We start from the raw sequence: 15,596 nt of genomic DNA on the forward strand, positions 1-15,596 counted from the left end.
CCCCTGCACCCTCGGACAGGCACCGCTTGGCGGCGCACGAGACCTCTACTGTGTTAGTCCTGCCTTTGTATCTCGCGCTAGTAGCAATGGTACTCTAAGCGAATCTCGAACCAGCTTTGATACTGTAGATCCAGGTTCAGCCTTTTCTGTCTTCTCCTTCGTCCCATTGGCTTCCGCCTGGTCGCTGAGTTGCGGCAGCCCATGAAACATACTTCAACCGATATGCTATAACGGGGCTGAAGACCCAAACCAGGCCCGGGTAGGTGCATAGGTAACGACAAGGGCCTATGCCTTATCGGAACATGTCAAGTGGGTCGCCATCGCCTTGGCGAGCTTGGTCACCCGGCCCCAGTCATGCTTGCAGCGGCCCATGTTCCGCCGTTTCGTGACCTTGCGCCGCCTTGCAAGTGTGTTTTCGTCTTGCACAACGAAAAGGCCGTGTTTGTCAAGACCCCGAATTTATCGACTTTGTCGGATATTTGGAGCCCATATTACCCTTTCATCGCTGCACTCTTTGGGGCAATTGATTCCATGAAGCAGAGAAACCTGGACTGAGTGTATCAATAGCAACCTAAGGCGCGCATCGGCGTAACTGCAACATCTCGGCCAACACTAGGCCCGGGGTTGTCGTCCTACAAGTTCTGGCTCAAGCGGGCAATCAACCTGAGAACCTTCCGATTGAGCGCTTGGCAATCTTAAGCTTGTGTGTGAGGAAGTATAGCGCCCTCAAGGGCGTGACGCGAATCTACCGACATGTTCTCCGAATGTGAGTGTCGTCCGCTGTTGCCTGTTGGCCCCGAACTTCACTCATCCTGTTGCAGATGCTTCGAGATTCCTCGCACAGTCACAATCCCGGATTTCCAACTTTGGCCAGGGGGACAACGGCGATAGATTTTCTCGGCCAACGGATTGGCAAGGCAGAAACTCACGACTAGCAGGGCGCGCTTTCTTGGGTAGGGGCGGCGGAAACCCATACCAGCCCAGTGGCTCCAGGTTTGGCAGCTTAGCTGGCTTCGGCTCTCGGTATGCGACCAACGATGCCCCTTTGTTTCAGGCCACTCTTGAGCAAGATGACGAAGATGAGGAGGAGAGAGATCGGGAGGCCGCAGACTTGTTTGCTCTCCAGCGGTCGCGGCGCGTGTTCGCTACAAGCCACCTCGACGAGAGTACAGAAACGGAAAATGACGGTAGTCATGCATCTCTGGAGCACAGCCAAGAGGAAGGGGTGGGATCGGTAGAAGAACGGCTCCGTGGGATTAACAGCAGTTGGAATGGTACAAAAGGTTATTCTCGTCGGACCCTACAGCCGCAGGACACAGGCAAGGGCAAGTGGAAACAACAGAGAAACTTGACAGGTGGCAATCTTAGCAGGGGGATGGAAGACGTTGCACTGGAGTCTACGATTGCCGAGAGCGGAGCACCAGAGGACTTAGCAAGGGAGACACCCGCGGACGACGAGCCACCAGCCTTTCTGAGGTTCAAATCGCCCACCCTCCCAGCACGGCAGTCGCCCGGACGAGACTCAGCAGACGATCCCGAACTTGGTCCCCCACGCGCTCCAAGCTCCCTGGACACCAACCTGAACGGCAGCCCGGGTTCGTCCGCCGTCGAGGGCGAGATATTCAAGCACGATGCTTTCTTCGCCTGGCTCTATTTGATTGCCCAGGCATCACTCTTCGCAACCTTTGTGCTGGTCTTCCTGCACACTAGCCGGGGAGACAGGCCGCTGGGGGACACCATCTACACTACTTTGCGCGCTTCCTTCCACCTCCTGGCTGTCGACACCTTAGTCTCGATCGTTGTCTCCCTTATTTGGCTTGCGGCGCTGCGTTCATTCGTCAAGCCTCTGGTTGCTCTGGTCTTAGTTGGCGTACCGGTGATCTTGATATCCTTCTCGCTATACGCTTTCGTTTCCAGCTACCAGGTTGCTAGCGGCAGTACCCGTCTCCAAGACACTATTATGCGTTGGGCGGCTGGCGTTCCTGCCGCCTCAGCATTAGTCTGGCTGTATCTTGTCTACAGGGGACGGCACGCGCTGAAGTCGGCAGTCGGCATCCTCGAGTTCTCGAGCCGGATTCTGGCCGCAAACCCGGCCCTTGTTCTCGTCGGCATGGGTTGTCTCGCTTTTGTGGTGACCTGGACTTGGATCTGGCTTCTCATGTTCACCCGGGTCTTTCTGGGAGGGAGCTTCTCAAGCGGGCTCGCAAAGTTCATCATCAGCACGTCTAGTTGGTGGCTCGGAGTGTACTTCATTCTAATGTACATCTGGACGTTGTCCATTGTCTCAGGGGTCCAGCGAAGCACCACAGCGGCTGCGGTATCTCAATGGTATTTCCATCGCAATGCGGTGCCGGCTCCGTCCTCCAGAGAGATTGTGTCAGCAGCTCTAGGACATGCACTGACGACCATCTTCGGTACCATCAGCCTGTCGACGCTGCTGGCCCTCGGCATCCGGCTGCCGTTGCTGATCTTGCCGCAACGGCTAGCCAATATCCTCAGCCTAGTCGTCTACTCGTTCATTCCGACCCCCATCGCTGCCTTGACGAATCCCTTGACATTGACCTACGCAGCGATCCATTCGCAGACATTGGCCATGTCATCCAAAGGAATCAGCCAGATGGACTTCCTCTCGCCCCAGCGACCGACAACCACACTCACGCCCGCGTCGCTCCCCAAACACAACCGATATTCGCCTCTGTTGCCGTACCGGCTTGCAAAGCTGATTCTCCACGCAACACGATTCATGATGGCCACGGCCTTGGGATTCGCAGGCTGGGTCATGACGGCGCGGCAGCTGAGGATCGATCGCCCCGACGGCCTGGGAGTGCGAGGTAGCGCATACGCATATGTGGTGGGCCTGATCGCCAGCTTCATCGGCTGGGGAATCTTGGGCGCGATGGAGGGTATCTTGAGCGGAATCGTGGATGGCGTTGTTGTCTGCTATGGAAGCGAGAAGCGCATGGCCACGGGCGTTGGTGGATACTGCATGGAGGCGGCATATCTCTTTGGGGGTCGGCGACAGGACGGCGCCAGTGAGGAGGTTTATTGAACATTGCAGCGCGGCGTTATCAAGGGATTCTTGGTTAGGAATTGATCTGGGCGTTGGTTCGCGGGGCTCCAGTGCCACTGGACCGGGTCAAGAACCGCATCTTGCATTACAATACAAGGGCTTGGTGGAGTTGGGAAAGTGTTTCTTGCAGCGTTCCATCTGAGAGCTGTCATCACAGGACACTTGAATGCTACAATCATTGCGAATTGACTCTGGCCTTTAGACAGTTCACATCCAGGAGCAAAGCCGTAACAATATGGACTGAACATTAGGGAAACTTACTAGTGAGCTTGGCTGTAGAGACTTATAAGCAGTGATTTGCGGCTTTGCTCTAGTTTAGTCCGGTGGATCACATCTATGCAAGTCGGTGCGTCTTTGTATTTCCAGTGCTCAACACAACGGAACGGAACGTACCTGACAATACGCTTTCATGGCGCTGGAAAGCTGGGATGGTGTACTCCGTAGTGTATAGTTATTCAATCTAGAACGGCGCTGGTGCACTGCCAGGGCCGCTACGAGTAGGTACAGTACCTTAGTTTCGCTTCTCGGCGTCGCTCAATGGCTTTGTCTTCGAATACTGAATTATGGCTGATCACGACGACATAGGTTATCGATTATTACAAAGTGCCTTATCTAACTTCCTGCGTCGGGAATTCGGTCTCTGCTGGTTTCCGACCAAAGTGGCTGTGCATAAGGTATAGAGACTAGGAGAAACATTACCACTTGCTGACATCGAAGTTTGACGGACGGTTCCCCAGTGGTGCAGACAGAACCCAGTTGCCTGGACTAGGTAGGAGGCCTCTTTGAGCTTCAAATCATATGTAGTTACCGAAATACGTTGAGCCCTTCTCTTACATCCGAGCAGTCCGCTGCTTTGTAGCATCGAACAGTGCTGCTGGCTGTAACTTCAAGTTCCTACCCCGCCATTCCCGGCTCGTTTATACTCGACCCCACCACTGCAACAACCTGTCGAGAGAACAGTTCATCAACCGTCACTCTTTCTCCCTTAATCATACTCGAGGAAACTATTCAAAGTTCCTTGCGGAGTTACCTTCAGTCATCAGCATGGCTGACTTCGAGGCGCCCCCTGGCCCACCGCCTCCCAAGGTGCCGGAGGGATGGATCGTTCGATGGAACGAGCAGTACAAGGAATGGTGAGCGCATTCGCATCGCCCATGTTCAATATCCGGCTCTAACATAAACCCCTCTTAGGTTCTACGTCAACAGCTACACGAAGAAGTCCCAATGGGAGAAGCCTACCGAGCCCGCGCGACCTCCCGAAGACGACCTCGCCCCTCCCGGCGCGCCACCGTCTTACACCCCGGGCGGCCACACTCCCGGACCAACCGACGTCAAGCACAATCCCTTCGATCCTGCCCCCGGTAATCAGGCTGGTGCTGGTCAGGCCGGCGCCCCTTCGTCATCCGCGGTGTCTCACAACACCGAGGAAGAAGACGCCCGGCTAGCGCGCCAGCTCCAAGCCGAAGAAGATGCTCGCGCCCGTGGCGCGCACTCTCCGAACCCACCGTATTCTGCTCACTCCCCCTCCCCCTTCCCAGAGCAACTGCCTCCTCGCCCAGACGGTGGGTCTGCGTATCCCGCTGGCGGCGCGGGCGGCGACAAAGGACGCGGTCTCCTCGGCAAACTCTTCGGCGGCGGGAAGAACAAGCAATCCTCGTCCCATGGCGGCGGTATGCCCGGCGCGCTGGGCGGGCTAATGGCGGGCGGCAGCAGTCATCATGGCGCAGGGCACCACCAGGGAGGCTATGGCGGCTACCCCGGCGGAGGCTACGGCGGGGGCGGTGCGTACGGCGCCCCGCCCTACGGAGGAGGGTATCCGCCGCCGCAGCCGTATGGTGGGTATCCGCCCCATGGAGGGTACTATCCCCCACAGCAAGCGTATGGACATAGTGGGAGGAGTGGTGGCGGTGGCATGGGTGCGATGGGAGGCGCGGCGCTGGGCTTGGGCGCCGGCGTGTTGGGCGGCGCATTGATTGCGGACGCGATTGATGACAGCCAGGACGCTGCTTACGCGGAGGGATATAGTGAGTAACTGATCTAACGCTCAAGAGGTTAGGTGGACATGGTTGCTGACGCGGAGTGAACAGATGACGGTGCGGACGGTGGCGACTTTGACGGAGGCGACTTCTGAGTGAGGGACGGGGTTGGCGGCAAGGAAGAGCGCCCACTGGGCAGGCTTATTCCGTTTGAGGCCTGGCTTTTTGTACTCTGCTCTTTTCGTATCACGAGCTCGCTAATCTGGCCGGCGATGCATATCTCCTCTTGAGCTTTGATGATGAATGGAAGTCGCACATACGTGTCTAGCTAAATACATCACAACACTGCAGTGACCATCTGGGTTCTCTGCCTGCTGAGCCGCAAATCAGAAATGGCTAGGTACGCTTTCGGTGCTTACGTGGTCAAACATGGTCCTTTGACCTCGGAAATCAACGGTCAAATGCCCCTCGCGTGAACCCACCGATCCCTCACGCGTGGCTATCTATACTTGGAATCAAATACCTAGATACTTGGACTCTGTCAATGGTGCTGCGGCTGCCCAGAAGTGGGCGTTGGGACTGTATAGGAGACCGGTTTTCCGCTACTGTAAGCCCCTTCATACGCTTCTGGCTCTGTTGAGGAACGTCAGATATCCGCACTCGAATGCTAGCTACATCGATGGCAGTGAGATGACCCATGGAAAGGCAAGCTCTATGCTTCAATCTCTATGCGTCATGTTACCCAGTAAGTACTTATACACCAGACCACCTCGTTTCCAACACCGTCACCCGCCATGCAACTAAGCATACCTCTTCTTCCTACTCTCCCCCTTTCCCTTCCCACTACCCTCTTTAGCCTCGTTTGCCTCTTCCGCCTTATTCGACGACGACCCAGCCAAGAAGGCAGCCATATCAAAGTTGCCCATGGGGTTTGCATTTTGACCCGACGCGGCGCCCATGATCGCATTCATGGGGTTCTCCTTCTGCCGCTCCTCCCACTCGGCGCGCATCTCCGGGTCCACTGTGAGATATGTCAGTCTTCTTACCGTTCTCTTCAAACCCACAACCGAGTGAAGCTGGTGGTGGGGGGGAGGGACGGGGAACTTACTATTCTCGACCAGCTTAGGCATCCCAAAGAACAACCCCATACTAACCAGACTCAACAAAATAATCGGGTTCTTGAATATGCTCAGCACCGAGACTGTTCACCCTGCGTCAGCACACAGACACACAAAAACGTCCTTCTCTCCCCAGGGTCAACTTGGGGCCAATAACGAACATGAACTCCTCTCCACAAAATACCCCTTCTGTCCCTGCACGCGCACATCCAGCACGCCTCCCTCCCGCACCGGCACCGCCTCCCCCTTGTTGCCCCAGTCGTTGCCCCGGTATGTCTCCCACGCTCTCACCCTCAACCTCAACGCGCTGCCGCCTACATCATCCCTTGCCTCGTCCTCAGTGGGGCGGGTAACGTCCAGCCGCAGTGGCGCGAACCCGTGCGTGGGGCAGTGCACGTCCACGAGATAGGAACCCGGCGTGACGTTGTGGAAGACAAAGGTGTTAGCGGTGGAGAGCGGCGCGGACAGGGCCTTGCCTAGCGTTGTGAGCGTGGCATGGGTTGAAGGGGGTAGGAGGTGCGGGTTGGCGAGCACGGGCGGAGAGGGCGGGATGTGCAGCGTGACTGTTGTTTCTGCGATGGTCGGTTTGGCGGCGGCGAGGATGGCGGAGGGGAGCGATGTCAGGAGCGAGCTTAGCAGGACGGCGGGTTTGAGTTGCATTGTGACGTGGGCTATGCGCCTCGGGTAGGGCGCTGTTGGTTGTGTTGTGACACGGGTACGAGAGTTGAAGTTGCAGGAGCCATTCGTAGGTGAGGTGGTGACGGAATGCGACGTCGAGAGGGTAGCACCTAGCTTTCTTGAGCTGTGATTGGCTGAGCCGTAGCTAGAGTGGGTACAGATCTCGCTCTTCTTCTTTACTATCCTAAAAAGGAAGTAGAGCTCATTCCGGTTCACTGGCAGTTTTCCTTCTACCCTAGAAACAGATCACGGCATCACATGGACTTGTTGCAGCGCTACTACAGGACTTATGATACCCAAGCAGCCCGTGCAAAACATCCGTTATTAACGACATCAACCGCCCGCTCGCTAAGACAGACCACTTAAACCACAACAGGGGCCTCCTCAGCCTTGGCGCCCTCGGCCGCTGACTTGTCACCGCCCTCCGTTTTCGCCGTTCCCGCGGCCTTGAACGACTGCTCAAAGTCGGCAATGATGTCGTCGATATGTTCTGTGCCAACCGAGATCCGGATGAGATCCTGAATTCTAGTCAGCACCAGTCTCCGCGATGCCAACGCACCTGCACTACTTGTATATTGTACAAGTACAGTGTACTTACCTCGGTAACCCCCGAGTTGATCTTCTCCTCGTCGGTGAGCTGCTCGTGGGTCGTGCTCCACGGATGAATAGCAAGTGTCTTGGAGTCGCCGACGTTGGCCAGGTTGGAGATCAGCTTGAAGCCGTCGACTATCTGACTACCGGCAGCGCCGCCACCCTTGACGCCGAAGCTCAGGACACCGCCGAAGCCGCGCTTCAGGTACTTCTTAGCCGTCTCGTGCGACTGATGGCTCTCAAGACCGGGGTACGACACCCACGAGACGTGGGGGCTCTTTTCGAGGTACCGTGCCAGCGCCAGCGCGTTCTGGGCGTGCCTCTCAGCGCGCAGCGACAGCGTCTCGATACCGAGAAGCAGCTGCTGCGCGGCGAATGGGTTCAAGCAGGCACCGAGGTCGCGGAGGAGTTCGACCCGGACGCGGATGGCGAACGTGATGGAGCCGAAGGTCTCCCAGAACTTGAGGCCGTGGTAGCCCTCGGACGGCTCGACCATCTGCGGGAACCGCTTCGCGTGCTTGCCCCAGTCGAACCTGCCGCTGTCGACGATGATGCCGCCAATCGTAGTACCATGGCCGCCGATCCACTTGGTCGCCGAGTGCACGACGATATCGGCACCGTGTTCGATCGGGCGGACAAAGTAGCCGCCAGCGCCAAATGTGTTGTCAACCTAAACAGTCAGCCACAACAACGCCCCCTGAAACATGGAATACTCCACATACCACGACCGGGACGCCCTTTTCGTGCGCCACCTGGACGATGGCATCAAAGTCGGGCACGTTGTAGCGCGGGTTGCCGATGCTTTCGATGTAGACGGCCTTGGTTTTGTCGTCAATGGCGGCGGCAATGTCCTCGGCCCTGTCGCCATTGACGAACTTGGTGGTGATGCCGAAACGCGAGAAGAGAACCTTGAACTGGTTGTATGTCCCGCCGTACAAGTTGGACGTAGACACGATGTTGTCGCCGGCATGTGCCAGTGCCGCGATGGCCATAAACTGAGCAGCCTGGCCGGAGGAGGCGGCCACGGCAGCCACACCTCCCTCGAGGGCAGCGATTCTCTTCTCGAAAACATCTACGGTAGGGCTGCGGTGGAGCCTGGGTGAGTATGAGCACGGAGTGGGATATCCTCGCCCACCACTCACTTCATTATTCTAGAATAGATGTTGCCGAATTCCTTCAGGCCGAACAAGCGGGCGCCATGAGCAGAGTCATTGAAGACATAGCTCTGTCGGTGACCCGCTACGTTAGCTCGACGTTTCTGTAAGCCCCTAGACGGCAGCGCGGCTCACCGTAGTAGCGTAGATGGGCACGGCTCGTGCATTGGTGGTTGGGTCCGGCTCCTGCCTGTTTCAGTGTCATTCTTTGCGATGTTCTTCTGGTGTCGTTCGGAGAGCAGAAAAGAAGGAGGATCACCACATACCCTGCATGGAGCTGGAGCGTCTCAAACCTGCGCGGGAGATCAGACATGGCGAGAGGTTGTGTCGATGGGGACGTGACGGGTATCAAATGGGGTATCACAAGGAAAGAAAGGCAGCAACGAGCCTACCAGGTAGGTATGTTCAATGGCTGGGAACTTGGCAACAAAGAGTGGGTGGGAAGCTGGACGAAGACGGCCGAGGGGCGTCTCCTTTTCTACCCTTCCCTGCTCATCACTTCCCTCTACCGCCGACGCCTCCATTAGCCTGCCGTTATTTTATTACCGTGGCTTCTTGGTCGCAATGCCTTAGCCAGGCTGCCATCCGCAATGATTTGCTACTACCGAACTATCCTGCTCGGCCAGGGTGACCTACACCCACTCGTGTGTGATGTTTGGAAAGAAGTGTGGGGTGAGGTTCAGAGCACGCAATTGCGCCATCGATGACGGCGCCGGTCGGCCCACTTACTGTACACTACTACTAGTAGGTGTACGCATGCTGAACCTGGGCTAGGAGCTCGGGAGGGCAGTGCTTGCTTCTTGTATTGCTGAGCGGCAACACATCTCATGTCTAGACTTTATAGGCACTTCAGCCGGACGCCTGTTGAAGCTCTTATACTACCTTTTTTGACAGTTGCTATGATCCAATGGCCAGTCTCCTCTACTGTGGTATGGTATTGTACCACCAGTACAGTTCCCCCATTTATTACTGTGATATTTAGACGCTTCATTCCGTCAGCCGAATAGGTAAGGTGGTTTGCAATGGTGGCGTCGAATGAGGTGATGCGCCAAAGACTTACACTCACCTAAGAGAGGCTAAGACCTTCCTCATCACCCCGCATCCTCGTGCTCCAGTGCGCGGGGTCATTCTACGCTAAAAGACCTCCAGGAGGGGCTCACTGTAACCTAATGTACTGTACCTTACCGTACCTAACCTCCCATGCTTTATATGTACGGAGTAGTACCGCCCCGGCGGTTGGGACATTTCGAGTCGACCTCCTCTGTGACTGTGGGAGACACGGTGCTGCAACACGACACCTTCTGTGGGAAGCGTCCTTGTTTTGGGGCAGCTCCGATGCTGGAGTAGCTCAGCCTTCATAGTCAAGTCCAGGAGCAATCGCATCTATTACCCCCCTTGTAAAAAGCCACATAACGCCTAACAAAGGACACAAGCCGCATGTCAGCAAGCCATCAAGGCCGTGCTGTGAGTTATCATCCCGGTCCATCCCATACTTCGTACACACATTTTCGTCTCACGTAACCGGAAGCCCGCCGCGTTGGGCCAAACTAGTAGTAGATACTAGCGGCCCACAAGCCCGACCCGTACGTAAGGCTGATGAAATAAGGTGCTGACGCGAATCTCGGCAGAGCGAATGGGTCCTGCTCGACGAGGCGCTTTGCGTCCTCAGGCCTGCCTGTATCCGGAGAAGAGCCCGAGTCGTCCAACACCCTGCCTTCTCATGACAACCCTCCGCAATCCTATATTGTCGTCTGCGTCAGTCTAAGCGGCCGACTCCTTCATCGTGGGCATAGGCACTGCGCCCGTCCCCGCCGGCCCATGCCCGCGCCTAGCCCTGACGATCTCCAGCGCAGTGAGCAAGCTCGACGCCGCCCAGACAATGAACGAGAAGACGCTAAAGGCGACGTCGGCCTGGGCGGCATGGCAGACACTGCCACGGCAGAAGAAGAGCTTTCCGAGGAAGACGCCTAGGGCGATGCAGCCCGAGAACCAGAAAAGCGCATTGGTGAGGTCGAAGGGTGCTGCGATGTAGGCTTTGGGGGCTTTCAGGGGCGATAGTCAGTCAGCTCGGCTCGTGCTGTGAAAACGGTTGCGAGGAGGATGTACTTCGTGGAAGAAAGCGCGGCAGGATTTCTATGCAGACGAGCGAGAGCCACGACCATACCGCGCCGAAGATGAGAAAGTTAATCTGCGCCGGAGAGGGGAAAGCGGTCATGGTAGTGTACCAGTGGGCAACTATTTCGCGGTTTCAACGTCAGCCATGATCCCTCTAGCCGGTGCTGAGCGTTGACGAGATTCTCACCGAAACCCGAGAGGGACAGCACTATCAAGGCGAAGACACCCTGTGTGACCCTGATGAGGAGCGGCAGGGGAGCAGACATATTCGCGAGCTTCATGGCGGACTTCGTATGACAACAGCGACGGCAGGAGAGAGCAAGGACTAGTATGAGAACGGAAACGAAGTGATGGAAGAACTAAGAGAGGGAAGACCGAGCCAAGACAGGGTCGCTAGAAATGAAGAATAAGGGGGACAATAGAGTCGGCAGGTCGATCCGAGCAGCCATTAACACATATTGGATATTGTAGTCAGTTTGTCTGTGCAGACTGTGAGGCCCTTCTGAAACAGAGACTGCCAGGAACGCTGTCATGCAGAGATGTGGACGGAGACGAAACAATCAGCCGGGCCAATGACCATGCTCCTGCCATAACAGTGACGCGGTAAAGCATCGTAACGTTGGGCTTGATGCCGGCAACTGTCAATCCGGTAGCTTGGCGATGCCTCCATCACTGTTCCCGGTGGCGGTTTTCCATATCTGGGGCTCGCTGCGACTGGACACTGTGACAGATTTGACCATGAGTCGTACCGTACTGAATGGCGTCCCATGTCAGAGGCTCGATGTTGAGCCTCGACCTGAGCTTTACCTGGCGGCAGGTGCGAAGAGCGCAATCGAAGAATGAATGGAGATAGTAGAGAACTACTAGTCAGGTGAGGTGGTTACTATCTGCAGTCTCGCGGAACATTTATTCAATGATCTCTCTCTTTGGGCGGTGGCCAACGACGAGGTAGAGTTGCGAATGCAAAGTCGGCGCCGATGATAACACGATGTTGAAGTTACTTGATCAATGATGCGAGCCACTGGCATCCGTATTGGAGGTGTTGGATAGCGTACCGTACACAATCCAGCTGACATGACTCGCCATGACATTGTTCAGAGTTTCGCGGAGCTCTTGGCGCGCGTTTCGGACGGATCAAAAAGGGGTGGTCCGTGCAAATGCCAAGGGTTGAGGATTGCGGGGCAGCCTGCAAAATGCATTTGGCACCGGGCCCTTGTTGGGAAGTTGCCGAGGCCAACGTCGACCGCCGACTCCCAAATTGATGAACTTCCATGGGGCGAGCCTTGTGAATCTCTCTCATTTGGCTGCTGCAATCGTCAAGCGCGCCAAAGTGAAGCGCGATGACTGGACAACCCTTATGTGAACCAAAGATAATGGACCAGATGAGCAGATAGTATAACTTGGTAGCAGTCTCACAAGCCATATTGTGAGTCCAGAAGATTGAGCTTTTCCTCCGTCTTATACTGTAGTTACGGGAACCCCGTTCCAAGCTGCACTGCGCCGCGACGGCGTTTGGCTAACTGCCTGGATAGCACCTACTAGACTTCTCCGCACCCCGCATTTTCCCACATACCTTATGTACTTACCTCTTCTCTTAGCCTGTCTGCAACACCCAGTAAGATCCTTTTCGAGCAGTTTTTGCATGGCGCGCACATGTGATGAGCGCCCTCAACCAGCACTATTGACGGTACCCATTGCATCGAATAGGTAACTAGCGTTTCGCGGAGCGACTCGCTCGGCGGGCGTTGAAATTGGACCCACCCTTGTCTACTCCAGTAACGGGCTGTGGATATACTGGATTGGAAGTCCCGAGCGATGTCCTGCCCCACCACCGAAGCATCGCAGCCGAGGCTGATCGTCGTGGAAACGGTGTTGAGGTACATCAAGGTACGCAGCCGTTAACAACGAGCTCAATCATTTCAGTGACAATTGGGCTGAGAATAAGGATCCAAGAAAAGCAACAATGGGCCTTGATAAATAGAGGCTGGGGATCAACGGACCCCTGTGTCTCTTTTGTCAACTTCCGGTTTTGACAGGTTGGCAACGCAGCAACTTCGCTGACCAAAGTTTTGGAGGAAGGTACCTGCCGCGGCGCAACCACCACTCTCGGCTTGGCTTCCTTGTCCTTGTCTTGGTTGTTCGGCTCAAGACGTTCCAAGGCGAGACCACATGCTGCCGAATGCCGACCCTGCTTCGAAAAGGGGAGGATTCTCCAAGACTGATGGCTTTCGCTCCGTCTTCCCAAAAGTGTTCTTGAATATACATTCGAAGCATCCATAGCCGGTAACGCGACGCTTTCGCGCAGCGCTCTTCCCCCCTCGTCCGCTGTTCTTTGCCAACCTTGCCAGTGATCCTTGCTTTCCTTCCGACTGTGCGAATCCCATTGACCTTTGTCATCTTCCCCGCATCGCAGCCATCATGGCCCCAAACAAGCAAGATACGAAGGCGTACATCAAGACGCTCGCGACGCCGCCTCCCCCTGGGTCGCCATATGCTCTCCCGGTTCCCGGCACCGAGCGCCCGAATCGCACACCCATCTACCGGCATTGGCGCTTCCAGAACGGCCCGCTGTTGGAAACGTTCGATCCGGCGCACAGGACTGTCCACGACCTGTTTGAACACTCCGTTTCTCAGGGTCCCACCAATAGGTGCTTGGGATGGAGGCCTTGGAATCCCGCTACCAAGACGTGGGAGCCCAAGTACGTTTGGTTGACATATAACGAGGTTGCTGAGCGAAGAAAGAATTTTGGTGCGGGCATCGTCGAGCTGCACCACCGAGTCGGCGTGAAGGAAGACAAATATGCCGTCGGTCTGTGGGCGCAGAACCGGCCTGAGTGGCAGATTACCGAGCTGGCCCTGCTTTCGCAGTCGCTGTGGCCCGTCTCTCTGTACGAGACGCTCGGCCCGGAGACGACCGAGTACATCATCAACCACAGTGGATTGACTGCCGTCGTCTGCTCGCTGCCCCATATCCCGACCCTGCTGAAGCTGGCGCCTCGGGCCCCTTCGCTGAAGCTTATCATCTCCCTTGATCCGCTCGAGGCGGGCGAGCCGGCCGGGCACTCCAAGCTGTCGCTGCTCAACGCCACCGCGGCCAATGTCGGCGTCCAGATCTTCTCCATGGCTGACGTGGAGGCCCTCGGTGCGCGGTCCGGCCGAGCTATGCGCCCTCCCAAGCCCGACGATGTCTTGACCATCAACTACACTTCGGGAACCACGGGCGATCCGAAGGGTGTCGTTATCACCCACGCGAACGGCGTGGCCGGCATCTCAGCAGCCCGAACCAACGAGACCATCTCAGCCGGCGACGTCCACCTTTCATATCTTCCACTGGCGCACATCTACGGCCGTATGGCGGACCAGACTGCTCTGGCTACGGGCGCTAGCATCGGTTACTTCCATGGCGATATCGCCGCCCTGGTCGAAGATATGAAGATCCTGCGGCCCTCTGGCTTTTTGTCCGTGCCCCGTTTGTACAATCGGATTAATTCGGCCATCCAGGCTGCGACGGTTCAGGCCGACGGGTTCAAGGGGACCCTGTCCCGGCGCGTCATCGAGACCAAGAAGGCAAACATGAAGCTGCCCCAGGGGCAGGCCTCGAACAAACACTTCCTCTACGACCGTATCTGGACGCCCAAGGTTCTGGCGGCGGTCGGCCTGCAGCGTGCTCGCACCATGGTCAGCGGCAGTGCACAGCTTGACCCTGACGTCCAGGAGTTCCTGCGCGCCGCCTTCGGCAACAACTTCATTCAGGGCTTCGGAATGACCGAGACCTACGCCGTCGGCACCGTTCAGGTGCGCGACGACTTTACCACTGGCAATATCGGACCCCCGTGCCCGTCGGTGGAACTGTGTATCGAGTCGGTGCCGGAGTATGAGTATACGGTGGAGGACAAGCCGAACCCGCGCGGCGAGCTGTTGATGCGGGGCCCCATCATCTTCAAGGAGTACTTCCGCAACCCAGAGGAGACGGCCAAGGCGATTGAGCCGGACGGGTGGTTCCACACAGGCGACATTGTCGAGGTAGACAGCATGGGCCGCTTCAAGATCATCGACCGCAAGAAGAATGTGCTCAAGCTCGCCCAGGGCGAGTACATCTCGCCCGAGCGCATCGAGAACGTCTACATGGGCAGCACCAACTTGATCGCCATGGCCTTCGTGCACGGCGATGCCAAGGAGTCGAGCCTGGTCGCTGTCTTTGGCATCGAGCCCGTCCAGTTCGCCCCGTATGCGAGCAAGATCCTTAAGAAGAGCGTCCCCGCCGATGACAAGGAGGCGCTCCGACAGGCAGCCAACGACCCCCGTGTCAAAGGCGCCTTCCTCAAGCTGCTGGACCGGATCGGGAAGGAACACAGGTTCAATAGTTTCGAGAAAGTCAAGAACTGCTATTTTGATATTGAGCCGTTCACGATTGAGAACGAGCTTCTCACGCCGACGTAAGCAAGTTCTCTTTTCTTTTCTTTTCTTCCCACTTTGCGCCGCAGACCTGAGCGTTCAATCCCAATTCCGAGTCTTACGATACTGACGTGATACCGTGGAACAGGCTAAAGTTGAAGCGGCCCCAAACTGCGAGGGCCTTCAGGAAGGAGATAGACCGCATGTATGAGGAGCTTGCGGCCAACGCTGCTGAAAAGCCCAAGCTCTGAACCCTGTTCCATGTTGCATCTGCATTTGCATCCTATGGTCCATGCGTCTTGGGAGGTGGCATGGCCGATTTTGTTTGAGGGATTGGTGAGCGTGAGAAGCTATTTTTCTTTAATACCTGGTAGGCTTGTATACACTACTCGTCTAGTAGCATTATAGGAGAGCGTATATATAAGAGTGGAAGCTTTTATGCTTCTTTTCAGCTTTTTGGGGTGGTGATCCCTATTCGCAATTGCTACATCACATGCTT

The 15,596-nt window shown here is 56.3% G+C and overlaps 8 protein-coding genes across 8 annotated transcripts; 4 read left to right on the forward strand and 4 right to left on the reverse strand.

Annotated features, from left to right (window-relative positions):
• Positions 1-753: 753 nt before the first annotated feature.
• B0T15DRAFT_512659 (uncharacterized protein) lies at positions 754-3,049 on the forward strand (the record flags this gene model as incomplete). Its single annotated transcript, XM_062867998.1, has 2 exons — positions 754-766; positions 822-3,049. The coding sequence occupies 2 exons, from the start codon at positions 754-756 to the stop codon at positions 3,047-3,049; spliced, it is 2,241 nt and encodes a 746-aa protein (XP_062720299.1).
• Positions 3,050-4,114: 1,065 nt separating this feature from the next.
• On the forward strand, positions 4,115-5,201 carry B0T15DRAFT_494974 (uncharacterized protein; the record flags this gene model as incomplete). Its single annotated transcript, XM_062867069.1, has 3 exons — positions 4,115-4,203; positions 4,262-5,094; positions 5,158-5,201. 3 exons carry the CDS (start codon positions 4,115-4,117, stop codon positions 5,199-5,201), a joined length of 966 nt encoding a protein of 321 aa, XP_062720300.1.
• A 318-nt stretch (positions 5,202-5,519) lies between these two features.
• On the reverse strand, positions 5,520-6,899 carry B0T15DRAFT_536742 (uncharacterized protein). Its single transcript, XM_062869571.1, has 3 exons — positions 6,326-6,899; positions 6,155-6,247; positions 5,520-6,067 (listed from the first exon to the last, which is right to left on the reverse strand). Exons 1-3 carry the CDS (start codon positions 6,822-6,824, stop codon positions 5,847-5,849), a joined length of 813 nt encoding a protein of 270 aa, XP_062720301.1. The 5' UTR covers positions 6,825-6,899; the 3' UTR covers positions 5,520-5,846.
• Positions 6,900-6,973: 74 nt separating this feature from the next.
• B0T15DRAFT_536744 (Cys/Met metabolism PLP-dependent enzyme-domain-containing protein) lies at positions 6,974-9,000 on the reverse strand. Its single transcript, XM_062869572.1, has 4 exons — positions 8,576-9,000; positions 8,156-8,516; positions 7,441-8,103; positions 6,974-7,360 (listed from the first exon to the last, which is right to left on the reverse strand). Exons 1-4 carry the CDS (start codon positions 8,578-8,580, stop codon positions 7,205-7,207), a joined length of 1,185 nt encoding a protein of 394 aa, XP_062720302.1. The 5' UTR covers positions 8,581-9,000; the 3' UTR covers positions 6,974-7,204.
• B0T15DRAFT_244436 (uncharacterized protein) lies at positions 8,528-9,416 on the forward strand. Its single transcript, XM_062863105.1, has one exon. It carries the CDS (start codon positions 8,736-8,738, stop codon positions 9,216-9,218), a length of 483 nt encoding a protein of 160 aa, XP_062720303.1. The 5' UTR covers positions 8,528-8,735; the 3' UTR covers positions 9,219-9,416.
• Positions 9,417-10,159: 743 nt separating this feature from the next.
• On the reverse strand, positions 10,160-11,107 carry B0T15DRAFT_244407 (membrane-associating domain-containing protein). The gene is made up of 3 exons (XM_062863104.1): positions 10,890-11,107; positions 10,694-10,822; positions 10,160-10,629 (listed from the first exon to the last, which is right to left on the reverse strand). Exons 1-3 carry the CDS (start codon positions 10,981-10,983, stop codon positions 10,349-10,351), a joined length of 504 nt encoding a protein of 167 aa, XP_062720304.1. The 5' UTR covers positions 10,984-11,107; the 3' UTR covers positions 10,160-10,348.
• Positions 11,108-12,210, reverse strand: B0T15DRAFT_244554 (uncharacterized protein). Its single transcript, XM_062863106.1, has 2 exons — positions 11,763-12,210; positions 11,108-11,423 (listed from the first exon to the last, which is right to left on the reverse strand). Exons 1-2 carry the CDS (start codon positions 12,123-12,125, stop codon positions 11,232-11,234), a joined length of 555 nt encoding a protein of 184 aa, XP_062720305.1. The 5' UTR covers positions 12,126-12,210; the 3' UTR covers positions 11,108-11,231.
• A 910-nt stretch (positions 12,211-13,120) lies between these two features.
• B0T15DRAFT_494978 (uncharacterized protein) lies at positions 13,121-15,348 on the forward strand (the record flags this gene model as incomplete). The annotated part of the gene is made up of 2 exons (XM_062867070.1): positions 13,121-15,138; positions 15,246-15,348. The coding sequence occupies 2 exons, from the start codon at positions 13,121-13,123 to the stop codon at positions 15,346-15,348; spliced, it is 2,121 nt and encodes a 706-aa protein (XP_062720306.1).
• Between the last annotated feature and the right edge of the window lie 248 nt (positions 15,349-15,596).

The sequence above is a fragment of the Chaetomium strumarium genome (assembly GCF_033439665.1).
Source record: "Chaetomium strumarium strain CBS 333.67 chromosome Unknown B0T15scaffold_5, whole genome shotgun sequence".
Classification (NCBI taxonomy): Eukaryota; Fungi; Ascomycota; class Sordariomycetes; order Sordariales; family Chaetomiaceae; genus Chaetomium; species Chaetomium strumarium.